The following is a 27,053-nucleotide window of genomic DNA, read 5'->3' on the forward strand; positions in this document are numbered from 1 at the left end:
AATGAAGCTCTTCGACTGTTTAGCTTGCATGCTTTCAAGAAAGACGAACCACTTGAAGATTATGTGAAACTCTCTAAACAGGTAACAAAATATGCTCAAGGTCTTCCACTAGCTTTAAAAGTGCTAGGTTCAAATCTAAAAGGTCAAAGTATAGATGAATGGAAAAGTGCATTAGATAAATATAGAAAGATTCCCAACGATGATATTAAAAAAGTACTCTTAGTGAGTTATGAAGGTCTGCATGCTACTGAGAAGGAAATATTCCTTGACATTGCATTTTTCTTCAAAGGAGAACGTTTGGCTAATGTTAAGAAAATATTTGATTGTTGTGATTTTTTCCCGGTTCATGGAATCAAGAGGCTTATAGACAAGTGTCTTATTACTCTTACTATTGAAGGGAGTAATGAACGTGTCTGGATGCACGACTTGCTACAAGATATGGGACGAGAAATTGTTCGACTAGAATCACCCGAAGAACCTAGCAAACGTAGTAGACTGTGGTTTCATGAGGATATCCGTGAAGTGTTGGAAGAAAGTACTGTAAGAGTAGAAAAAGAATACATTGAGTTTTACATTTATTTCCTTTTCCAAAAGTGAAACCTAGTGAATTTTTTTTTCTTTTTTCGAGAAAATATAAATCGTATGAATTTATATCTAAATAAATAAATATATACATAAAAGTAATCTAACAAACTGACGTAACTTGATATGGTTCATCAAATTATAAAATTACTTTTTTTGTAAAGTAGATCTAATGGATCAGATGAAGACACGTCAATTTGTATAATTATTTTTGTATAATTTTTTTATGAATATAGCAGTACTCATATATATATATATGCTTTAAATTATCAATATGAATTTGTAGATATATATAGAATTCGTTTATTAATAATTAAAATGAGTCAATAAAAGTTCCAAATCTAAATGTTCTTTTTTCATTCCAAATATCCTATATTTTCTAATTTCATGTCTACCGTCTCCTCAAGCTAGCGTTTGCTTTATTGAAAGTTATAGGAGAGTACGTAAGTTGGTAAAAAGACAATCTTTTATATTTTAGCATGCTGTCTATTTAGTATTGGAGATTTTAGCAGAGTAATATTAATTGATAAGTACAAGAGTATTATTTTTCCTAAAATATCTTAAGCAACTTCATGCACTTACATGATCAGGAGCCAAACAAAGTTGAAGGCATGCTAGTAGATTTACCGAAAGGCGATGAGGAGATAAGCTTGCATCCCGAAGCATTTCGACATTTGGAAAGACTTATCTTTATATGTCGTAATGCACGTTTTTCTTGTGCACCCAATTATCTCTCTGAGAAGTTAAGATTACTTGATTGGCCTCAATATCCTGGAGAGTTTTTGCCACGTAATTTTAGAGGAAAGAAACTCTTTATTTTGAGAATGCATGATAGCCCCATAAAGGAGTTGGGGGATGGATTCAAGCCCAAGGTACGTACACAATTATAATCATCATCAACGACTTTTTTTTTTCTTTGAATTATGTAGTAAAGTCCATTAAACATTTCCTCTTTTTCTTTTACAGAATTTGACGACTATGACTTTCTATGATTGTAACTTCTTAGAAAAGATTCCGGATCTTTCACGCATCTCAAATTTGAAGCAATTGACCGTCCGATATTGTAGAAGATTAGTTGAGGTGCATGATTCCGTTGGATCTTTGGAAAATCTTTCTGTGTTGAATTTTCTAGGATGCTCTAAACTCCAAATCCTTCCAAGAAGCCTCAATTTGAGATCTTTACGCAGGCTTAATTTTAGTGAGTGCTCAAGCCTTCGTTATCTTCCTGAAATCGAGTGTAAAATGGAATGTTTAAGCGGGTTGTATCTAAATGGCACCGCAATAGAAGAACTACCATTATCCATTGGGAACCTGGTTGGACTTCAGTTTCTATGGATTGCTTGCAAAAACCTCCTGCGTCTCCCAAATATTGCTTGCATTCTCTTGCAACATTTACAGGTGCTCAACATTGCTGGTTGTTCAAATCTTGTAAAGAAGATGAGGGATGATGGGCCATCCCTTCTGGCTATTGAGTCTACAAAAATGGAAGAGGAGATATCATTACGTGAAGAACCACTCCATGAATTGGCGCCTCCAACGAATTCAAGCAATGGGAGCACTGCATTACAAGTATCGAATCTTCAAATTAGTTGTTCCCATACAGAATCAAATTTCTTTCCAATATCTAGTTTCTTTACCATGTTTAACTCCTCCGCCAGTTTGCTTGATTTAAATCTATCGGGAACTGGAATTGTTAGCCTTCCCACGAGCATCAAAGAATTTGTTGCACTAACTCACCTTTACTTGCGCTATTGTGAGAAACTTGAAGAAATAATAGAGCTTCCACTAAATATAAGACACGTACATGTTGAAGGATGCAAGTCATTAGAGAGATTTTCGGAAGTATCAAAAATATTGGAATTCAATGGAAGCCACATCAGATCGCTACGTAATATTCTTTTGTCCGGTTGCGACAAAATGCATGAGAATATATGGAATGGTAAAGTGCAAAATCCATTATTGTGGAAGGTATGTATGTTTGATCTCATTTGTGGAACGTTTAACAGGGAGTCTATGAATATGATGCTACTTTGTTTCCAGAAAATCAGATTCCAGAGTGGTTGAGTTATGTTCATGAGTTTTTAAAAGATAATGATGATGGCAGACAGAGGGGAGAAGATGAGTGGGTAATAGATATTGAGGGGCCACACTATTTGGAGGAGATAAGCGGAATTGTATTATATCTCGTAATGTTTTTTAAAGATGCTGAAATCAATAGTTTTGGGATGTATGGTGCTCAGATATATCATGCTAAGATAACCAGTACCAGCTCAAATCATGTATGCTGTATTGAAGGGGTACAATTGCTTAATATGGATTGGTACAAAATGCAAAATAGGACTCAATATTTTGTATGGGTGGGGTACTCCAATTTACAATCTTTTGAACTAAAGGTTTTGGACAATTTGCAAGTTCAATTTGATTTCCATCATCATTTCTATGGGGGGATGGTGTGGTTTTATAAAAGTTGCAGAGACAAAGTGGTATACAAGAATGAAAGGAGAGAAAATAAAAAAAGAAAAATGGATGAAGTAAGTCAGTCTCCCCCTGTTCCTTTGATTTTCAAGTAATATTTAATTTTTTCCTCTCTGCGTATCATATTTTTTTTCCCTTTCTTTTGTAATACCAAACAAATTGTATAAGGAGAGACGCATGTGCATGAGGAGATTGAATCGGAGCAATGAATGTATGGAATGAATGAAGTTGGGACTGTACTTTTGCCTTTTGTCTGGTAATATTCTTTTGGGCTTTTCCCTGTTTGCAGCATTTGGAGCCTTACCACCCACTATTGATGCTACAATGACACTGAGCTCTGTCCAGCATTTGAATGCCACCTGCAATGCCACATATATGGTTTTGGTTTTGGTTTTGCTCTGAGTTTTGCACTATTTGTCTAATCTGGCAAAGGCATGTATTACCCCGTAAGGTCTCTTTATGATTGTTTTTGCCAATGATACGGCCAATTAGTATAAGAAATTCTAACAACGTACATGCATTTCTTTCCAAATCATTACCAAGGTAAGACTGAGGATTCTTTTTAATTTCCGAGAAAGCAAACCAGGTAAATACGAATTGAGTACTCATGATACTGAGCCACAATTCGGGTAGTATCAGGTATCAAGAAAGCAGGGCAGCCCAACTATTTCAGGCAGTTTCAGGTGAGATTTTCTGCATGTATGTATGTATATTACTTTTCATGTCAGTTCACAGCCTACATAATTTCGATGAATGCTAGTCGATTTCATCATAACAAACACATATCAGGAAATTGTCGGAAGGTAGACTTGTAAATAAATAATTATCTTTAATACAACCATGCAACAAACATAAACAGTAATGATGTTAACTCATGATATGTTTAGTCTCAGGCATCAATGTCTTTGATCCAAAGTCCTGGGGTTGACCAGTCTGTCTACTTCGCTTAAAAGGAGACACAGAGGCAGCTAACTTCTTTTCGCCCAGCCATTGAAGAACTACTATACAGTATGTTGGGAATAACTGTAGCTAAGACTAACTCGAAGTATAGTAGCGGAACTAAACGAAAGAAATTGATGACAATCACACAGAAAGATCACCAAGAATTAAGTGGTTCGACTCAAAATGAGCCTACGTCCACTGGTGGGGTCGGTATCGAAGATTTCACTATCAACAGAGATGGAGTACAGATCAATACAACAAAACTTCACAAGGAAGTTATCTCTCAAAACTCACTCTAGACTTCTCTCTCAAGAAAACACTTAAAACAAGACAAAATGTATTCTGAAGTCCTTAGGCAAGAAGTGGGCGCCGTTTGATATTTATAAGAAAAGTGAGAATTCACTTTTGTGAACATTGGCTCGAGCGAACGTCGAGCTAGTGTCGAGCGAACGTAGATATTCTGCACTTCGCTCAAGCCAACAGTTGTGCGAGAGTCGAGCGAAGCTCTCTGCCTGAACTCGCTCGAGCTGGGTGTCGAGCGAGGGTCGAGCGAAGCTCTCTGACTTGGATATTGCTCGAGCTAAATGTCGAGCGATACTTGAGCGAAGCTCTCTGTCTGAATTCGCTCGAGCTGAGTGTCGAGCGAATGTCGAGCGAAGCTCTCTGTCTGAATTCGCTCGAGCTGAGTGTCGAGCGAATGTCGAGCGAAGCACTCTGTCTGACTTCGCTCGAGCTGAGTGAACCTCCGCTCGAGCGAACCTACGACACATGCACTGTTCAATCTGAATTCAAGCCACCTCATAACAAATCTCCACCTTGGCTTGAACTTTGCCAAAACACAAAAAAAAAAAAAAAAAACCTCCGACCACAAAACCAATCCCCACCACCAAATCCCTTACGGGAATGACAAAATGCGAACACCAATCAAGTCCAAACAAAGTTTGAACTTGTATACTGCAACTGGCTTAGTCATCATATCTGCTGGATTTTCTGTAGTAGCAATCTTCAGAATCTGTATAGCACCCTCTATAACAATCTCTCTGAGAAAATGGTACCTGACATCAATGTGCTTCGTTCTCTCATGATACATTTGGTTTTTGGTCAAATGTATTGCACTCTGACTGTCACAGAATACTGAGATCCCATATTGTTGTAAACCCAAATCATTGACCAAGCCTTTCAACCAAATGGCCTCCTTAACAGCCTCTGCTGCTGCCATGTACTTTGCCTCGGTAGTTGATAAAGCAACAGTGGATTTCAGTGTTACTTTCCAACTAATAGCTGACCCACACAGAGTGAAAACATAACCTGTCAATGATCTTCTCTTATCTAAGTCTCCAGCATAATCTGAATCAACAAAACCAGTAACTTTGGAACTGAGATCGACATCTCTATCAAATATTAACCCAAAGTTCAGGGTTCCCCTCAGATATCTGAGTATCCATTTCACAGCCTGCCAATGAGTCTTACCCGGATTAGCCATATACCTGCTAACTACGCTCACGGCCTGTGAAATGTCTGGGCGGGTGCAAACCATTGCATACATGATGCTGCCAACTGCACTTGAATAAGGAACACTAGCCATGAACTGTTCCTCTTCATCTGTCTGAGGAGATAGGCAAGCTGAAAGTTTAAAGTGCGTAGCAAGTGGTGTACTTACTGGTTTGGAATCAAACATCCCAAATCTCTGGAGCACTTTCTCAATGTACTTTCCCTAGGACAAGTACAACTTTCCAGCTTTCCTATCTCTGAAGATTTCCATTCCCAAAATCTTCTTTGCAGCACCTAAGTCTTTCATTTCAAACTCATTTCTGAGTTGGGTCTTTAACAAACCTATGTTAGATATGCTTCTAGCAGCAATAAGCATATCATCAACATATAATAGCAAATAAATGAAAGACTTATCAAATAATTCCTTATGATAAACACAACTATCATAGTTACTTCTCAAATAACCATGATCAATCATAAAGGAATCAAACCGCTTATACCATTGCCTTGGCGACTGCTTCAAACCATATAAAGACTTCTTCAATCTGCACACATGATCTTCCTTGTTTTCAACAATGAATCCCTCTGGCTGATGCATTTAAATGGTCTCTTCAAGTTCACCATGTAGGAACGCTGTTTTAACATCAAGTTGTTGTAGCTCTAAGTCATACAATGCTACGAAAGCAAGTAGTAATCTGATCGAACTGTGTTTCACCACTGGAGAGAAGACTTCAGTGTAGTCGATGCCTTCTCTCTGACTGAAGCCCTTAGCAATTAAGCGTGCCTTGTATCTTGCATCTGTATCACCCTGGATTCCCTCTTTTCTTTTGAAAACCCATTTGCAGCCAACAGTCTTCACCTTCTTTGGCAACAGAACCAAATCCCATGTTTGGTTTTTGTGAAGAGACTCAATCTCTTCAGTAATAGCTGCGCACCACTGTGCAGATTCTGCGCTCTTGACAGCTTCTGAATAACTGGAAGGTTCCTGACCAACAATATTCTCTGCCGTAGTAAGAGCATACATCGCCATATCTGCAAGAGCATATCTCTGAGGTGGTCTAATCTGCCTCCTCTGTCTACCAGTCGCTATACTGTAGTCTTGCTCACCTTGTGCGCTGCTACTCGAATCAGAATCATGCTCATCTACAATAGCATGATCTTGGGCGCCACTGGGCAGCCCTTGTGATGCTTCCACCTGGAACTCCACCTGCTTTCTAACATCCTGTTCTTGTCCTGTAGACTCAGTAATCTCCTTCCTCGGACTAAGCATGGATTTTTCATCAAAAGTGACATCCCTACTGATCACAAACTTGGGTGATTTAGGATCAGTACACCACAACCTGAATCCCTTCACCCCACTGGCATACCCAATGAATATGCCCTTCTTTGCCCTTGGCTCAAGTTTTCCATCATTAACATGGAAATATGCAGGACAACCAAAAACTTTCAAATTTGAATAATCAGCAGGAGTATCAGACCATACCTCATTCGGAGTCTTCAAACCAATCGTTGTGGCTAGAGAACGATTGACCAAGTAACAGGCTGTGTTGATTGCTTCAGCCCAGAAATCCTTAGCCAAGCCTGCATTAGAAAGCATGCTGCGAGCTCTCTCCAAGAGAGTCCTGTTCATCCGTTCAGCTACCCCATTTTGCTGTGGAGTATGTCTAACTGTACGATGTCTGGCAATACCCTCATTTCTGCAGAATTCATCAAACTCACCTCCGCAAAACTCCATACCATTGTTAGTGCGAAGTCGCTTGATTTTCTTGCCCGTCTGATTTTCAATCAAAGCTTTCCACTGTTTGAAGTTAACAAATACATCACTTTTCTGCTTCAAAAAGTAAACCCAAACCTTCCGTGAGAAATCATCAATGAACGTAAGCAAATATTGAGCTCCACCTTTTGACGGGACGGAAGATGGGCCCCAAAGATCAGAATGAATATAGTCCACAGAACTTTTGGTTCTGTGAACCCCTGTAGAGAACTGAACCCTGCACTGTTTGCCAAACACACAGTGTTCACAGAAATCCAGTTTTCCTATCTTCTGATTACATAGCAAACCCTGCTTACTCAAAATTAACATTCCCTTTTTTCACTCATATGACCCAAAAGCATATGCCACAAACGAGTGACATCTGAATCTGGATCATCTGAAACTGACACTGCAGCTGCACCTGTCACCGTAGAGCCTTGAAGGAAATAAAGACCATTTGTCTTATCTCCTTTCATCACAACCATAGAGCCCTTACTGACTCTGATAGCTCCACCTTCACCAGTGTACTTGTAGTCCAGAGAATCAAGAGTACCCAAAGAAATAAGATTCTTTTTCAAATCTGGAATGTGTCGAACATTAGACAATGTCCGGACAATTCCATCAAACATCTTAATTCTGACTGAACCAATTCCAGCAATTTTGCAACCCATATCATTCCCTAACAAAACGGAGCCTCCGTTGACCGATTCATAGTTAGTGAACCAGTCCCTCTTGGGACACATATGGAAAGTGCAAGCTGAGTCCATGACCCACTTGTCACTAAAGCGACTATTGGAGTCGCTAATTGCTAGAACAAGATCTAGGTAGTTAGACCTATCATCAGCAACACTAACGGCATTAGATGAACTAGTGTCGTCCTCTCTGTTTTTCAGTTTTGGACACTCGTTCTTGTAGTGACCAAACTTATGGCAGTAATGACATTTGACGTTTTTCTTACTAACCGTTGTTTGTGAACTGCCCCTGGATTTCCCCTTATTCTTCTCTGAACCCCTGTCATTTGATCTACCCCTGCTTGAGGACCCCTTAACAAACAAGCCACTAGCTTGTTCATTAGTGTTCTTCACACTCAATTTATTCCTCAACTCCTTAGAATTCAAAGCAGACTTTACATCTACCAAGGAAATTGTATTTCTACCATACAACATGGAATTTACAAAGTTCTCAAAAGATGTGGGTAATGAACATAAAATAATTAACGCTTGATCTTCTTCTTCAAGCTTAATATCTATGTTCCTCAGATCCATAATGATTTTATTAAATTTATCTAGGTGTTCAGAAATAAGAGTACCTTCCTTCATTTTGAGAGTGTATAACCGTTGTTTCAAATACAACCGGTTGGTGAGAGATCTCTTCATTTACAGATTCTCAAGTGCCGACCAGAGACCAGTTGCAGTCTCCTCGTCAGCAACCTCTCTTAAAACTCCATCAGATAGTGACAAAAGAATAGTACTGTGTACCTTTTCTTCTTCTTCTTTCGAAGGAGCCGGAGAATCGTCAGATACCGACACTTCTAATACTTTTGACAAGCCTTGTTGTCGCAGTAAAACCTTCATCTTCATGCGCCATAGACTGAAACTGTTCTGACCGTCAAATTTCTCCACTTCGAACTTAGCCATAGCCATCCCTCCAGATCCTGAGCCAAGCTCTGATACCAGTTTGTTGGGAATAACTGTAGCTAAGACTAACTCGGAGTATAGTAGCGGAACTAAACGAAAGAAATTGATGACAATCACACAGAAAGAACACCAAGAATTAAGTGGTTCGACTCAAAATGAGCCTACGTCCACTGGTGGGGTCGGTATCGAAGATTTCACTATCAACAGAGATGGAGTACAGATCAATACAACAAAACTTCACAAGGAAGTTATCTCTCAAAACTCACTCTAGACTTCTCCCTCAAGAAAACACTTAAAACAAGACAAAATGTATTCTGAAGTCCTTAGGCAAGAAGTGGGCGCCGTTTGATATTTATAAGAAAAGTGAGAATTCATTTTTGTGAACATTGGCTCGAGCGAACGTCGAGCAAGTGTCGAACGAACGTAGATATTCTGCACTTCGCTCAAGCCAACAGTTGTGCGAGAGTCGAGCGAAGCTCTCTGCCTGAACTCGCTCGAGCTGGGTGTCGAGCGAGGGTCGAGCGAAGCTCTCTGACTTGGATATTGCTCGAGTTGAATGTCGAGCGATACTTGAGCGAAGCTCTCTGTCTGAATTCGCTCGAGCTGAGTGTCGAGCGAATGTCGAGCGAAGCTCTCTGTCTGACTTCGCTCGAGCTGAGTGAACCTCCGCTCGAGCGAACCTACGACACATGCACTGTTCAATCTGAATTCAAGCCACCTCATAACACGGTAAGGACGGAAAAAATGTGCACATGTAAGTCTAATTGTAGCCTCTCGGTTACATTTAATTTATGCACATCCATCATGTACTAAAAAGTTTCAATATCATGGTAGTTTAAGTCTAAAGCTGGATGTGTGCCTGGAACAGAGGATATTTGGCAGATAAGAATAAACCAATCATCTCAAAGGACTGAGAAGAAACTGCAGAAATAAAAAAAGATACATGCCTTGATAGAGAAATACCAACTTTATGGAGAGCTATACCTAGGATTACCCGTCTTTGCAACAGGTCAGGGAGGCCCAGCAGAAAATATTGTTGAAGGAATCTCAGGCTTTCATATTGACCCCTATAATGGTGAACAATCGAGCCTCCCTAATACTATTAGTGGTAGTTTAGGAACTGGGATGTATTTTTCTTGGCTTCATCTCATCTGAAATCAACATTATTGCTTCACATTGATATGCATAATGCATATTTCTCTTAATGTCTCTGTATTTTGTGTTCTTTTCTACATAATTTCAACGACATCTAACATCAGCCTCCCTCGTATGGTAACCTTTTTGTATGTTGTGCCTTTTAGCTTTTTTTTAGAGGAAAATACTAGTTTGCCTCTTGGGTTTGTTCTTTGGATTTGACTGCTAGTTCATTTTAATGTCTCCGTATTTTGTGCTGTTTTATAAATTCATCATCCAACACCAGCCTCATTTAGTACTAATCCTTTGTAAATTAGGCATAGTTGTGATGCCCATGTGTTTTTGGAAATTCGGATTCCATTGTTAAGAGTCCTACATATACCAACTATCTATATCCACAGTACTCTTTTAGTGGAGATAAGTGGAATTGTATTGTATGTTATTCTGTTTTTTAAATAACATGGCATGTCTAGGTGTTTTATTTATGATGCTGAGATAACCTGTAATGGCTCAAATCATCTACGGGTGGAATTGGTTAATGATTTTTGGATCAGAAGGGGAGCAGGATATCATGTATGGGTGACAATATGCCGATGTAGATCACCTCTTTATGATTATTTTTGCCAATGATATATATATATTTGGCCAATTTGTATGAGAAATGCATTTATTTCCAAATCATTAGAAACTTTACTTGCTACTCTTACCTCTTCATTATGGCCTTACTCTTTCTGAGATTGTTATTTCTTTCAAATGGCCACATATGTTCATTAAATTAGTTTTGGATTGGTTCGGATATGATGTATGGGCTGGGTACTCCAATTTACAATCTACTGATCTACAGCAATTCAATTAATGATAACCCAAGTAAGTCGCCCCTGTTCGTACTATACTATGTGGTTTGGTTTGTTCAGACGCTTATTGGATTGATTTGTTTGGAGGTTAGAGATTCCTCGAAAATCTCTGCAATAATAAGTGAAGTGTTGTGGCTTCTCTCTTCAGTTCTTGATCTTCTTGAAAGCTCCAGTTTTGCTCATTCTTGCAGGTTCTTGTTAATTGTTCTTTCCGTTATCTTACTGTGTGAGATTGAGGAATACCATTACACATTATATTTCCGTTGAGAGGAATTGCTATATGTGTCGTTCTCCAAACCCATTCTGGAGAACACTAGCAAGTTTTGGAAGAGGAGCCCCTGAATCTACAGCGGCGTCTAGGCATTCCAACCCATTTTCCCTACAGTTTTGTGTAGGGCAAGACAACCCCCTGTTTGAGATGTGATCATCAGGTCTCTCTCTAAGTCTCAGGAGCACCTTTGGTCGAAGAAGCTGGAGTACACATTTTCTAATCTAATCAAATCACTCCCAACACTAAAAACACACTGCCTTTTCTGCAGTAAAGTAGTGCCTTGCAATGTTTGTTAGTTTTCTTTTGGTTTGACTGTTTGCAGTATATTGAATCTTATCATCCCATTCTGATGTTACTAATTGTTGCATGTCTTCCCAGTTATGCAAGTCATGCACACTGAGCTTCTTCATCTTTTGACTAATGAACGAGGTTCTGTAGGGCAACCAAACTATCTGAGGCACAGTCCCTAGCATGAGTTGTTCCAAGTGCAAGTTTTTTAGAAGTTGCAATGACGAATTATACTTCCATTCAAGCTTCAAAGTGTCTGCAAAGCTGATTTCCTATAGATTTGATGCAGCCTTTTGCAGTAGCTTTGTAATCTGGAAATTCAACCTGTTACAACTTCCATTTTAGATATTATGTTAATGTTTTTATTCTGTACAACTTCCATTTGTAATCCTTTCTTCTGCAGAGTGTTAAGGCCAAGTTATTCCAATTTCATTCCTATCTAAAGATTTAGCAAGTTGCTAGTTTTTCCAGTCATAATTGCTCAAAGGCTTGTCATTTCGACTCGCACATCTTTTAAAAATGGATGAATTAATGATATCCCAACTCGCCCATGTTGGTCACTGATGATGACCTTGTATTGCGAGTAGGATTTCCCATTAAAATGTGTCCGTTCTCTCTTTTTTCTTTCTTTTTTAGTTTCTTTCTAGATACCAAAAGAGGAGAAAGAAACCGGCAGTGGCATTTTCCAAAATTAGCTTGCATCTCTGTCCTTTTTTTGACATTGCCCTATTCTATGCCCCATATTGACTCATTCCTTCACATATTCCTTCACATATTGACTTCTGTGCCCTTTGCTTAAAGCAATATTGACTTGTTAGGTTGTATGTGTATTTGCAGTATTGCTCATGTTGGATGAGATGAGAAAAAGCACAACCACATTGATGCAAAGAATATTATTGCTCAAATGGTGGTTTACTTTCGAGTAAGGTTGTCATTTCTTCAATATCTGGTTTCTCTCTCTAGAGTATATGTACTTGGAAACTGAGATATAAATTTTTGGATTTACCTCATACGGACTTTTTTTTATAGATTTTAATAATCTGTCTTGTCTAGGATGCTTTGGTGAGACTTAATGATGTCATTATACAAGAGAAATCAGATGGGAAATCCAAAATAATATATCTCAGTTATTAAAGATTTTAATGATGTCATTAAAGAAGTGCCAAGGTGAGACTTAATGATGTCATTATACAAAGAGAAATCAGTTTCTGGTCCATTCCTTTAGTTCAAGTTCTTACCTGGGTTCAATTTTCATTCAGATGGGAAAAGATATTGAAGTTTCATGTAGCAGTGAGAGAACATACAAGCACTTGTGCAGCAGTGGGAGGAAACAACTCTGGGGGGCCATCATATTTGCCAAAACCTGGCAACTCCATTCAATGCATCCAAATCAGAGTGAAGAAACTCTTCCAGTAATCACTGAAGCAGTCAACAGTAAACAGGATAAGATGATCATTGAAGGAGATTTTCTAGTGCTAACCACAGCATTTCAAAAACTCCCCCATAAACTTCGTTTCTCATAGACCATATATGTTGATACCAATCACTGTCATTTGCTAATTGCTGGAATTTCCACCGACAAAACTCATGATATCTCAGTTGGAGTTGTTTTAGCTATAATTTATTCTGTGGGGTTCTAGCTGAGTATTCATATCAAGAGCATTTACATAATTTCAAGATGATCCCAGGCATTTGGAGAACGTACGTTAGACCTGATTTAGAACAAGTTGTTAGTGCAGGGTAACCTAACTACTTCAGGCAATTTCAGTAGCTTTAGTACTTGTGCCAAGTTTAAATGTGACCTGCAATGCTAGTATATGTATGGTTTTGGTCTTGGTTTTGGTCTGAGTTTTGCAGCATTTGTGTAATCTGGCAAAGGCATTTAGATATAAGCTAGTGGCTTTACTCTGCAAGACCTCTTTTTAATTATTTTTACTCTGCAAAGGCATTTAGAAGTCAACCACGAGACCCACGATGGACTAAGCTGGCACAAAATTCCAATGGTGGTATCTATCTTGCTCATTCGTCTCTTGCAGGCACAAAATTTCAACAATGAGGTTTTGTTGAAATTTACTGATATATTTTTGTTTTGAGATGAGATGGGTTGAGAGTGTTTGTTTTTGTTTTCTTTCCAATATTCTTCTTTTCAATTTAGTTTTGAACTTCTTAGAATCTAATTTCTCTTTCTATCTTTTTTTCCTGATCTGCAGAATTTTCAGAACTTGAAGTTTACGAGTTTTTCTGATTGTAAAGTCCTAACAAAATTATAATCCATCAAATATGTAGAAGCCGACCAGGTATTGTGTTTCAGAGGATACTGATCATGATCCATTCTGCAGAATCATCTGCATTTTTTGCATTATAAATGTTTCTGTGTGTGATGTACTCCAAGACATCTGCTGTTTGGTTGGATATATATATATATAATTTGGCCCCAAAAGGCATACTTTCTTGTAGTCGCTACTGATCATCAGCCTTAATTTCATACACTGTAACTTCTTCCATGGCCTTGCAACCATCTTTTCCTTCTTTTCTCTCTATATCAATTAATTGTAAGTTTTCTCTTTATAACCATAATTCTTCTCTATTTCTATTAATTTTAGTGGAGGTTGAAATTTGATTTTCGAAATTTGAACTCAGGAAAAACATCAATCAACAAATTAGAACAAAATCTTTTCAGAGATATTTTTAACGAGGATAATTAAGAAATTAAGTGAGCAAGGTAAGTAATCAGTACGCTCCGTTTAGATCACTAAGACATCTAAGTGAGTAATTCCTCTTTCATGTATAAACTGCAATGTCTTTGCAATTGTGTAAATCAGGTATCAGAAATGACATAATAATGGTACAAGAAAATTCATATTTAAGATGTTCTGATCAGTTGAAGATCAGTATGGAGCACCAAGTTCAGAAAAATTAAAATAAAAGATTGTGCATTTCAATAACAGGCCTTGCATCAAGATCTTCGGTCATAAAGTGGCGTACAAAATGGTACTGAGAGAAGATAACCTGATGCAAGGCTAGCAATACTTATTACTCAGTTAATAATACTTATTAATCTTTAAGCATATAATCACCACTTTAAGCTTTAGAAGATACTCACGAATGGAGGTAAAATGGCTGTTAACAATCTTGCAGTCACCATCTGTTCAATAACAGGCCCTGCATCAAGATCTTCGGTCATAAAGTGGCTTGTTGCACCGATCGATTTCACCTCGGCTTCAAAAGCTTGCCAACATAATCTAGCTAGTTAAACATTAATCAACAATTATGAAGGAAGCACGAATGATTGAAAGGTGAGAAAACATATAAATTATGGATAAGACACTCATCGAACATGTGTAGATGGATTCCCACCTTTGAATGATGCGACAAAAGGCCACGGTGAATGTTTATTATATCATCTTAATACTAAAATATCAACTATTGAAATGATCGTTCACTTACATCTCTCCATGAGCATTTCTATTTCTAGTCTTCATATTGATAAAATCCGTTTGCTGATAGTCCATGAGACACAATTAGTTGTATATGATAGAGATAACTCCAAGATGGACCGCATCCGGCAGTGGATCTCACAAGACGTGCTTTCAGCACCCATTTCTTCTGCTGCATAATCATGCAATAGCCAATTGGTTTGTGCCACACTTACTACTACTATGGTGCACGTTCTGCTATTCGGTGGAAGTGATTTATGGGAGCAAGGTAAAAGTGCCCTTGGAAGGAGAAAAAAGGAAGATTTACATACCAAGCTTAGGAAGAAGTACAAATCAGTTCCTACGTGGTGGTTTATTGTCATCCTTGTGTTGAACATTGTTCTTATAATGTATGCTTGCATGCTTTACAATGATTCACCTCAATTGCCTTGGTGGGTTGTCCTGCTAGCTTGTGGCACTGCCAATTTCTTCACTCTCCCAATTGGTATCATTGCTGCTACCACAAACCAAATGCCAGGGTTGAATATTATCACAAGAGTACATTATTGGGTACATGTACCCAAAGCATTCCGTTGCTAACATGTGCTTCAAGGTGTATGGATACATCAACATGACTCAAGATCTAGCCCTTCTGGCAAACTTTAAACTTGGACATGAAGATTCCACCAAGATCAATGTTCATGGCACAGGTGGTAGGAACTTTACTAGCAGTAATTGTATACACGGGAACCTTGGTTAACCTAGAGTGCATCACTACTCTAAACCTTGAGGACAAGGTTTTTTTTAAGGGCGGAACAATGTTATGAACCCAATCAACTTGGACTAGGCTTGAGAGCATTGGCAATGGTCTAGCCGTTGCTAACTAGTCCACAACTATAGAATACCACCCAAAATCTTCTATATATTGGAGGGAATATTCAATATATAGAAATATTAATAATATTATACAAATCTAACAAATATATTGGAGTGAGTATTCAAAGTGAGCACATCTAACTCAGTGCAAATATATGCCTAGTTCAATATAAAAAAAGCAAACCAAGTAATAAAAATTGTTCAGCCATGAGCATATACACAAGTAATAAAAACTGTCTAGCTAGATCATGAGCAATGAGGATCAGTAGAATGTATAAGTTATAGGGAATGAGGAGCTAGAATGCATGCATGCATGCCCAAGTACTAATTAAATAATACATGCACAGCAGAAAAAAAGAAAAAACTACTTTTGAGGAATGGTGCAAACAGTAGAAGAAACTCCATTTTAATTATAATGGTGCAAACAGCATTTTGATTATAATGGTCCACTTTGATTAAAATGCTATAAGATAACTCCACTTTGATTAAAATGTGTAAACAGCAAACATGCAAACCACATTAATTTCTTTGTGAGGAATTTTAGTAAAAACCTTGCTTGCAAAGACTATAGCAGACCAAGCACATATAGCACACCATACACAAAATCTGCATGTGAGGAATGCTATAATATAACTCCACTTTGATAAGGTCAAATTGTTTTTTTTTTCTCAACTTTTTTATACATTGTTTTTATACTCTTAAATATTTTTAAAAAATTCACGATATCATTAAAAAAAAAATTCTTAATTACTACGTAAAAGAGGAAAAAGATAAATTCAATCGATAGCTTTAATATAGATATATTATAGAGTAAATGCTATAATATAACCATCATTGCCTTTAGTCGATGGTTAAAGTATTATCCTATTTCAAATAATATAAGATTTTATTGTATTTTGTTTTCGTTGGCAAGCCATACGATTTTGAGGCTGTGAATTAAATAAAATCGTTGTATTCGAAGTTTCTCGGTAAGTCTACTTGCATCCCTTTAAACGTTCGAAAATTCAAGTCCTGCTGCGTAAAACAAACGTCCAGATCTCACACCCATTAATTTTCTGTATGAACTCAAGACTTTAGTAATTTTATAGAAGTTGTCAGTACGAATAGAGAAGACTTTGAGAAGTCTTTTGAACTCATGATAGAAGTTGTCATATCGGGAAAATTGGTGCATCGGTGGGTCCTATGGTTTACTAATTCAATTGTGTTCCATATTAATTTTCTCCGTACGTCCTTAATGGTAATCAATGGACCAACACGAACATTTTTTTTTTTTTTTTTTTATCAAAAAGTATCAACTTGCTTTGAGATCAAATTGATCACTTTCAGGATAGCAAAGGAAAACAGGGGAAAAGAGAAAAAGAAAGGAGAAAAAGGGAAAAAAAAAAAGAGAGGAAACAGATAAGAAAAGAAAAAGAGGGAAAATGGAGAGGTGACACTGAAATGTTGGTGCTTGCTTTCTAGTTCCGAGTGACAAGAAGCTCGAAAGAAGTTGCCAACAAGATTCTTATTAACATAAGCTTGATAATGAATCACAATGGACAAAATAAAAAGCTGAAGCAATACACCTCAGTCGACTCATCAGAATCTTTAGGAGTGCGCTAGTGCTGCCAATTCTGTTATGATACTCTATTCCTTGCTATGTACAGCCCATTTGTAATAAACGTACAGCCTGTATAACAAACTTGATTCCTTTGCCTTTATTTCTTTTTCTTTTCTATTTGTATTATTTCCAATACTCTGCTTGTAACCAAATGCCTATATAAAGGCACGACTGAAATTGAATATAGTGTGGGAGAATTCTTTTACAGAAGAACCTTGTCTTTTATATGGTATCAGAGCTGCTGACTAGCAGTCTCTCGGTCCACACTTTGCAATGACTTCCACCTCTATCTCACCCTCCTTTTCTCACATAGTCACAATCAAATTAAACCCTGATAATTACTTACTTTGGAAAGCCCAGATCTCTGCCTATCTTAGAGGACAAGACCTCTTTTCTTTTGTAAATGGCACTCAAATCATCCCTCCCAAAACTCTCCTAACGGAGTCAAGTTCAATGCCAAAAACCAATCCTGACTACCTTTCTTGGCAAAAGACTGATCAAATGATCCTTAGTATTTTGTTTTCCTCTCTTGCTGATTCTGTTATTGGTCATGTTATTACTGCAGGAAACTCAAGGGAGTTGTGGCTAAAGCTTGAATCCATGTTTCGTTCTCACTCCCAAGCCAAAGAGTTCCAAGTTAGATTTCAACTCACCAACCTTTCTAAAGGGGAGCAATCTATTTTTGAGTTTTTTAGCAAAGTCAGAATCCTAGCTGATACTATTGCTACCACTGGGAACCCACTGCTTGACAAAGAGTTTGTAACATATCTCCTAAATGGCCTTGGTCCCTCGTATGAGCCTTTTGTTACCTCCATAACTACAAGAACCAAACCCATCACTTCAAATGATCTATACCATCTTCTCCTAGCTCATGAAAGTCGAATGACCCATGTCTCTCGCAACACTGGCTATCTTACCTCTCTTGAACCATCAGTAAATCTAAGTACTGGCCAATCTCGCGACCAAAGGGGAAGAGGTTCCTATAGGGGGAACAGATTTAATCGTGGTCGTAACAGAGGTTTTTACAGGGGACGTTTTTCACCATCTCAGTCTCAGTCCCGACCCTTTCAAAATAACAACTCACAATCAACTTTTCCTCGCCCCACATGTCAGATTTGCTCCAAAACAGGTCATACAGCCCTTCAATGTTACTCAAGATTTGATCATGCGTACCAGTACGAACCACCTCAATCTTTCTCCACTCCCCCTGTAGCCAACTACACCTCTCCTTCCGCCATCACTGACTCATCATGGTACCTAGATTCTGCTGCTACTCACCACATCACCCATGATCTTTCCCAACTCAATCTCTCCTTAGAACCTTACACAGGAAATGATCAAATCAGAGTCGGCAATGGAAATGGTCTTCCTATCGAAAACATTGGTGACTCTTCATTACTCTCTAATTTCTCTTTATTTCATCTCTCAAAACTGCTTCATGTACCATCTAGTACTAAGAATTTGGTATCTGTTTCTCAATTTTGTCATGACAATGCTTGTTTTTTTTTAATTTCACTCAAATCATTTCTTTGTTAAGGACAAAATCACAGGGAAGCTCCTCATCAACGGACCTGTCCATGAAGGCCTCTACCAGTTCCCTCCTCCCTTAATCTCCTCCTCCCCGAGCGCCCTTCTTGGAGAACGAACCACCATCGGTCAATGGTACCGACGCCTTGGACACCCCTCTCTTGATCTGGTTTCCCGAATCCTGTGATCCAACTGTTTGCCGTATTTCCCCACTGTCTCCACGTTTACTTGTCCCGAATGCCCCCTGGCTAAGGCACATCAGCTTCCATTTTCTTCAAGTTCAACTTACACTACCAAGCCCTTAGAATTAGTTTGGGCCGATGTATGGGGCCCAGCTCCACTTATGTCCAGAAATGGCTTCAAATATTACTTGTCTATTGTTGATCATTTAACCAGATTTTCATGGATTTTTCCTCTCAAACTTAAATCAGATGTCTTGTCTACTTTCACTTCTTTTATTAGTTTTGCTGAACACTTCTTTAATTGCAAAATAATATCACTCCAAACTGATGCCGGTGGAGAATTTCGCTCTCTCACCCCTCTTTGCAAAAATCTTGGCATCACTCATTGTTTTTCATGCCCGCACACTCATCAACAAAATGGACTTATCGAACGAAAACATCGTCACATTGTCGAAACTGGCCTCACCCTTTTAGCCCAAGCTTCTCTACCTCTTTCCTTTTGGGATGATGCCTTTCAAACGGCCACTTATTTAATTAACTTACTTCCCATACCTGTTTTACATAATAAATCTCCATATTCCATGATCTATCACAAACCACCGGATTATAGTTTTTTAAAAATTTTTGGATGTGAATGCTGGCCTAATTTACGTCCTTACAATCGACATAAGTTAAATTTTCGATCCACGTCATGCATCTTTCTTGGATACAGTTCCTCTCACAAAGGATACAAATGTCTTGATCTTAAAAATAATCGTCTCTACATTTCTAGAGATGTTATCTTTGCAGAACAAAATTTTCCATACAAAAAAACCAACCCAACTCCATCTCAGTCCAGTACCCAGAACGTCCCTCTTCCATGTTTTCAGCCCTCTATCCTAGGCCCACCCCGATTAATCAACCCAACTCATATCCAACTCAATCCATAAATACCTCCCTCGGCACATCCCCATCCCTCACACCCAGTCCACTTCATATTGATCATACAAACTCAGCCCAGTCAAATTCTCCCAGCCCAAACTCTTCGAACCAACCCACGACTTCTTCTTCCCTACCGACACATTCTTCCCCAATATTCTCTGCGTTTCCACCTGCTCCAAATCCACCTTGCCTCATTCCTCCTCGATCGCCCATAATCACACGCTCTCAAACCAATTCCTCCCGTCCCCGTGTCCCCACAGATGGAACCATTCCTTACCCATCACGAACTTGTCTCATTTCCACCAGAACCATTCCCGATGAGCCATCGTCTTTTACCCTTGCTTCGAAATTCCCCGAATGGAAAGACGCCATGGCCAATGACTACAATGCTCTGGTTCAAACCCAAACGTGGTCACTTGTTCCCCCTATACATGCCTCTAATCTTGTTGGTTGCAGGTGGGTCTTTCGGACGAAGCTTCACTCGGATGGGTCGATTGAGAGAAGGAAAGTTAGGCTTGTTGCAAAAGGCTTTCGTCAACAACCTGGAGTCAACTACACTGAAACCTTCAGCCCCGTAGTAAAGCCCACCACCATTCGGTTAGTCCTCTTTGTGGCCATTTCTCAAAATTGGTCTCTACGGCAAATAGACATTCAAAATGCCTTCCTTCATGGACGGCTCAATGAGACCGTTTTTATAGAACAACCCCCTGGATTTGTAGATCCCAAACATCCTGATTACGTGTGTAAACTTCCCAAGGCCATTTAAGGCCTCAAACAGGCACCACGTGCCTGGTTCTCTGAGCTGAGTACTTGGCTTCTTAACTATGGCTTCACAGCCTCAAAAGGGGATCTATCATTGTTTATTCTTCATAGAGAAAATTTCTGCATCTTTACATTAGTTTATGTTGATGACATGGTAATTACATCCCCTTCATCTACTGCAATCGAAAAATTTCTTGCCGATCTGAGCCGTGCATTTCCTGTCAAAGACTTAGGGTGTTTGTCTTATTTTCTTGGTTTGGAATTAGATTATTTACCTGGTAGTATGTTGCTGTCCCAACGCAAGTATATATCTAATAGTCTAAAGAAGACCAATATGACTGAGTCCAACCCCATTTCTTCCCCCATGTCTGCCTCCACTAAACTCTCCAAGTTTGATTCTCCCTCTTTTGATAATCCTACCCTGTTTAGGAGTGTCGTTGGGAGCCTGCAATATTTGTCTCTAACTAGACCAGACATTTCCTTCGTTGTAAACAAAGTTTGTCAATTCATGCATGACCCTAAACTTAACCATTGGACTGCTGTAAAAAGGATTCTGAGATACCTAAAATCTTCTATTAATCATGGTCTCTTTTTTACAAAACAATCTGACTTTACTCTTCATGCTTACTCGGATGCCGATTGGGCGGGCTGTCCCGATGATCCACGTTCCACCGGAGGCTTCTGCATCTTTATGGGTCATCACTTAATTTCCTGGAGCTCCCGTAAACAGCACACTGTTGCACGATCCAGTACAGAGGCTGAGTATCGATCTCTAGCCAACACTACGGCTGAGCTTATTTGGTTACAGACTTTGATTAAAGAACTTGGTTTTTCTCTGCATCATCCACCTATCTTATGGTGTGATAACTTGGGAGCGACATATCTTACTTCCAATCCTGTTTATCACTCACGCACAAAGCACATAGACATAAATATTCATTTTGTTCGTGACAGGGTAGCTGCCAAGACGCTTCAGGTTTCTTTTTGCAGTTGTAAAGATCAGATTGCAGATGTATTTACAAAACCCTTAGTTGCTGACAAGTTCTCTTCTCTAAGGACGAGTCTTAATGTGTGTGACACACCATTTGACTCGAGGGGGCGTATTAACATAAGATTGATAATGAATCACAGTGGACAAAATAAAAAGCTGAAGCAATACACCTCAGTCGACTCATCAGAATCTTCAGGAGTGCGCTAGTGCTACCAATTCTGTTATGACAGTCTATTCCTTGCTATGTACAGCCCATTTGTAATAAACGTACAGCCTGCATAACAAACTTGATTCCTTTGCCTTTATTTCTTTTTCTTTTCTATTTGTATTATTTCCAATACTCTGCTTGTAACCAAATGCCTATATAAAGGCACGACTGATATTGAATACAGTGTGGGAGAATTCTTTTACAGAAGAACCTTGTCTTTTATAATACTCATTTTTTTTTTTCTCAGCTTCTCATCTTCTTTTAATTTTCCTTTCATTTTTTTTTAATCGAAGACACAACGCACATGACATTTGCCTGATTAATACACTTTTTTAAAAATAAGGAAGTTGCCTACAAATTGGCTATTTTATTTATGTGTGAGTCTACACCCACTGTTGGGGCTCCCGCTATAGTACTTGCCTAAAAATACTTGCATCCCTTTACACGGTTTCAAATTCAAGTCCTACTGTGTAAAACAAACGTCGAGATCTCACCCGTGGGAGAATAGAAGTTGTATAGATTGAGAAGACTTTTGAGAAGACTCTTGATCCCATTTCTGAGATATTTATGTATGGGGGAATTAAATTGGTGAAGCCTAACTTGGTAGCCATATGCATCGATCGGTGGGTCCTATGGTTTCACAATTCAATCGTATACGTTACATATTATACTTTTGTTAGGATTTCAAATAAATTGACCGTCCAAACATCAATTACTCTTAGCTAATAATTAGCTGACAATTTAAAGGAAGTTGCCAATGATATATATGGCCAATTTGTATAAGAAATTCTAACTACGTACATGCATTTCTTACCTCTTGATCATCATGGCCTTATTATTTCAAATGGCCACATATGTTCTTTGGAAAAGTAGCTGGCATGCATGGTCGACGTTGTTGCCTGCAAGAAGTAGTTGCCGAGAAGTTTCTCCTTTCTTTGACCCACTTTATCTCTATAATTATTTATTTGGGATAAGTTCTGCAACTCTATAATTGGACCTCTTGCTAGATTGTAATCGCTCATACGTACTGAGAGCATGACTTCTTCTTCTATGGCCTTTCAATCAGGAGCTTCTTCCTCTTCTTCATCCTCTTCATCTCCTTCCATCCATCCATGGAATCATGATGTATTCTTGAGCTTTAGAGGTGAAGATACTCGCAATAATTTTACTGCCCATCTATATGATGCTCTAGATCGAAAGGGAATCAACACTTACATAGACTACGAACTTAGAAGTGGAAAGGAAATTTCACAGGCACTTCTCAAAGCTATAGAAGAGTCGAGAATTGCCATCATTATACTCTCTCAAAACTATGCATCATCCACATGGTGCTTAGACGAGCTGATGAAGATTCTTGATTGTAACAAAACAAGGCAACAAATCATTCTACCTGTGTTTTACAACGTAGATCCATCAGAAGTACGACATGAAAGAAAGAGTTTTGGAGAAGCATTTGCAAAACATCAACATAGGTTTAATGATGACATGAAGGTGCAGAGGTGGAAGGAAACACTCGAAGAGGTGGCCAACTTGTCCGGGTTTCATTTAGGGAACAGGTACTACTTAATTCTAATGATCATCGTCTGACTTTAGAATTAAACTTTTTTTTTTTTTTTTTTTTTTTTTTTTTTTTTTTTTTTGGCGGTAGATGATGAAATAGTATCACCTTATATATATATATATATATATATATATTAGCAATTTCACAATATTTATTTGTATGTTATGTTACTATCTCTTTTCATTTGAAGAGTCCATCTCATTGATTGTTTCTTATGATCTTCTGTATTGGTAGGAACGAATCTGAATTCATCAACGAAATTGTTGAAGAGGTTTCGAGAATAGTAAATCGTATATACTTAAGCGTTGCCAAGTATCCAGTTGGAATAGAGTTTTATATAAAAGATATTAATTTGCTTCTAAGTATTGGGATGAATGACAGACGCATGATAGGGATCCTTGGAGTTGGTGGAATTGGAAAGACAACCATCGCCAAAGCAATCTACAACTCAATTGCTTATCAGTTTGAAGCTAGCTGTTTTCTTGCAAATATTCGAGAAACTTCAAATCGAGAGGGTGGTCTAATGCACCTACAGGAGACACTTCTTTATGAGATCTTAGGAGACTCTAAGAATTTCAAAGTTGGGAGTGTTGATAGGGGAATCAATGTGATAAAGCATAGGCTTTGCTCTAAAAAGATTCTATTGATTCTTGACGATGTGGATAAGTTAGTCCAATTAGAAACTCTAGCCGGAGATCATGATTGGTTTGGTTTAGGAAGTAGAATCATCATAACAACAAGAGATCAAAATTTATTGACTAGTCATGGAGTTGATTCAACTTACAAGATGAATGAGTTGGATCACGACAAAGCTCTTCAGCTCTTTAGTTTACATGCCTTCAAGAGAGAAAAGCCTATGGATGATTATGCGGAACTAACAGAAGATGCTGTAGGATATGCAGGGGGTCTTCCACTAGCTTTAACGGTTCTAGGTTCAGATCTAAAAGGTAGAAGCATACATCAATGGAAAAGTGCATTGGATAAGCTCAAGAGAATTCCTAACAAAGATATTCAAATGATACTTGGAACAAGTTATGAAGGATTGGATGATAATGAGAAGGATATTTTCCTTGATATTGCTTGTTTCTTCAAAACAAAAGATGTAGATTATGTCATCAAAGTATTAGATAGTTGTGGTTTCTTTCCAGATGATGGTATTCCAAGGCTTATGGATAAGTGTCTCATAAGTGTTGACGAGCATGGAAAATTGTGGATGCATGACTTGCTACAAGATATGGGTAGAGAAATTGTTCGACAAGAATCACCTAAAGAACCTGGCAAACGTAGTAGATTATGGTTTCATGAAGATGTTTGTTCTGTACTAGAAGAAAATACGGTAAGAGAGTAAATGAAGAAAAAAGGAAATTTTACTTTTTTTATGAGCATCTTCCATTTTCATTTATGAACAGTTTTCAATGATATGCAGATTTTGAAGAGACATTAATTTTTTATATTTTGAATGTGATTAATTGTTTTTGGAAACTCAAATATTAGAAAAAATTACTCAATTTGAAAAATATTAGCAGAAAAGCAAGATATAAATACGTACAGTCTTGATGTGAGTTAATTTGCTAATACATGTTGTATATGTTGTTGCACTAGGTAACAAACAAAATTGAAGGGATATTGATAGATTTGCCAGAACGAGACTTGATATGCTTAGGTTCCAAAGCATTCATGAAGATGAAAAGACTCAGAATATTTATAAATCGCAATGCATGTTTATCCGGAGGGCCTAATTACCTTTCTAATGAGTTAAGCTTGCTTGATTTGGGTGAATGTCCTTTGCAATCTATGCCATCCAATTTTCATGGAAAAAAGCTCATTGAATTTAGGATGCAGCATAGCCTCGTAAAGGAGTTGAGGGATGGATTCAAGCCCAAGGTACGTACACAATTATCATCATCATCAACGACTTTTTTTTTTCTTTTGAATTATGTAGTAAAGTCCATTATTAAACTTTTCCTCTTTTTCTTTTACAGAATTTGAAGATTATGACTTTCTATGGTTGTAACTTCTTAGAAAAGATTCCGGATCTTTCAAGCATCTCAAATTTGAAGGAATTGAGTGTCCAAAATTGTAGAAGATTAGTTGAGGTTCATGATTTTGTTGGATCTTTGGAAAATCTTTTCGTGTTGAGTTTTGAAGGATGCTCTAAACTCCAAATCCTTCCAAGAAGCCTCAATTTGAGATCTTTATGCAACCTTAATCTTTATAATTGCTCAAGCCTTCGTTATTTTCCTGAAATCGAGTGTAAAATGGAATTTTTAAGAACGTTGTATCTTGGTAACACCGCAATAGAAGAACTGCCTTTATCCATCGGGAACCTCGTTGGACTTCAGTATCTAGATCTATTGCGCTGCGAAAACCTCCTGCGTCTCCCAACTGCTTGCATTCAGTTGCAACATTTACGCTCCCTCTATCTTGGTTGTCCAAATCTTGTGAAGGAGATATCATTACTTAAAGAACCACTCCATGAAGTGGCGCCTCCAACGAATTCAAGCAATGGGAGCACCGCATTACAAGTATCGAATCTTCAAATTAGTTGTTCCCATTCAGAATCAAATTTATTTCCAATATCAAGTTTCTTTACCATGTTTAACTCCGCTGCCAGTTTGAGTCATTTAGATCTATCAATGACTAAAATTGTTAGCCTTCCCACAAGCATCAAAGAATTCGTTGCACTAACTGATCTTCACTTGCGCTATTGTGAGAAACTTGAAGAAATAATAGAGCTTCCACCAAATATAAGAGTGGTAGATGTTTTAGGATGCAAGTCATTAGAGAGATTTTTGGAAGTATCAAAAATATTGGAATTCAATGGAAGCCACATCAGATCACTTGAAGCAATTGGATTGACCAACTGTGACAAAATGCATGAGAATATATGGAATGATAAAGTGCAAAATCCATTATTGTGGAAGGTATGTATGTATGTGTGATCTCATTTTTAATAGTATGCATGTATTGCTTAAATTAAATTAAATTGATGATGATATTTAACGTTTAACAGGGAGTCTATGAATATGATGCTACTTTGTTTCCAGAAAATCAGATTCCAGAGTGGTTGAGTTATGTTCATGAGTTTTTAAAAGATAATGATGATGGCAGACGGAGGAAGAAAGAAGAAGAGTGGGTAATAGATATTGAGGGGCCACACTATTTGGAGGAGATAAGCGGAATTGTATTATATCTCGTAGTGTTTCTTAAAGATGCTTCAAGCATGTGTGAAGGTACTGGTTATGATGCCAAGATAACCAGTAACAGCTCAAATCATGTATGCTCTATTGAAAAAAGGGTACTATTGGCTAATAAGGACTGGCACAAAGCGGGAAATAAGCCTGGATATATTGTATGGGTGGGGTATTCCAATTTACAATCTTTTGAACTAAAGGTTTTGGACAATTTGCGAGTTCACTTTAATTTCCATCATCATTTCTATGCGGTGTGGTTTTATAAAAGTTGCAGAGCCAAAGTGGTATACAAGAATGAAAGGAGAGCCAATAAAAAAAGAAAAATGGATGAAGTAAGTCTCCCCCTGTTCCTTTGATTTTCAAGTAATATTTAATTTTTTCCTCTCTG

The 27,053-nt window shown here is 38.0% G+C and overlaps 1 protein-coding gene, 2 long non-coding RNA genes and 1 pseudogene across 4 annotated transcripts in view; 3 read left to right on the forward strand and 1 right to left on the reverse strand.

Annotated features, from left to right (window-relative positions):
* LOC121241779 overlaps positions 1–27,053 on the forward strand; it is a 135,118-nt pseudogene that overhangs the window by 61,363 nt on the left and 46,702 nt on the right.
* On the reverse strand, positions 1,715–26,084 carry LOC121241805. The gene is made up of 3 exons (XR_005935799.1): positions 26,075–26,084; positions 15,076–15,084; positions 1,715–1,911 (listed from the first exon to the last, which is right to left on the reverse strand). It is a non-coding gene; the product is annotated as an uncharacterized LOC121241805 (long non-coding RNA).
* LOC121241797 lies at positions 12,329–13,004 on the forward strand. Of its 2 annotated transcripts, none has more exons than XR_005935791.1 (3): positions 12,329–12,349; positions 12,481–12,594; positions 12,687–13,004. It is a non-coding gene; the product is annotated as an uncharacterized LOC121241797 (long non-coding RNA). The 2 variants fall into 2 exon arrangements; XR_005935790.1 differs by having other exon boundaries at positions 12,334–12,354.
* LOC121241780 (disease resistance protein RUN1-like) overlaps positions 22,808–27,053 on the forward strand; it is a 156,313-nt gene continuing 152,067 nt past the window's right edge. Inside the window, exons 1-3 of the mRNA XM_041139626.1 lie at positions 22,808–23,466; positions 23,706–24,807; positions 25,074–25,355. Of these exons, the coding sequence (XP_040995560.1) occupies positions 22,946–23,466; positions 23,706–24,807; positions 25,074–25,355 (1,905 nt within the window). The 5' untranslated portion in view covers positions 22,808–22,945. The remainder of the gene's footprint in view (positions 23,467–23,705; positions 24,808–25,073; positions 25,356–27,053) is intronic.

Source organism: Juglans microcarpa x Juglans regia, chromosome 8D (genome assembly GCF_004785595.1).
Source record: "Juglans microcarpa x Juglans regia isolate MS1-56 chromosome 8D, Jm3101_v1.0, whole genome shotgun sequence".
NCBI lineage: Eukaryota > Viridiplantae > Streptophyta > Magnoliopsida > Fagales > Juglandaceae > Juglans > Juglans microcarpa x Juglans regia.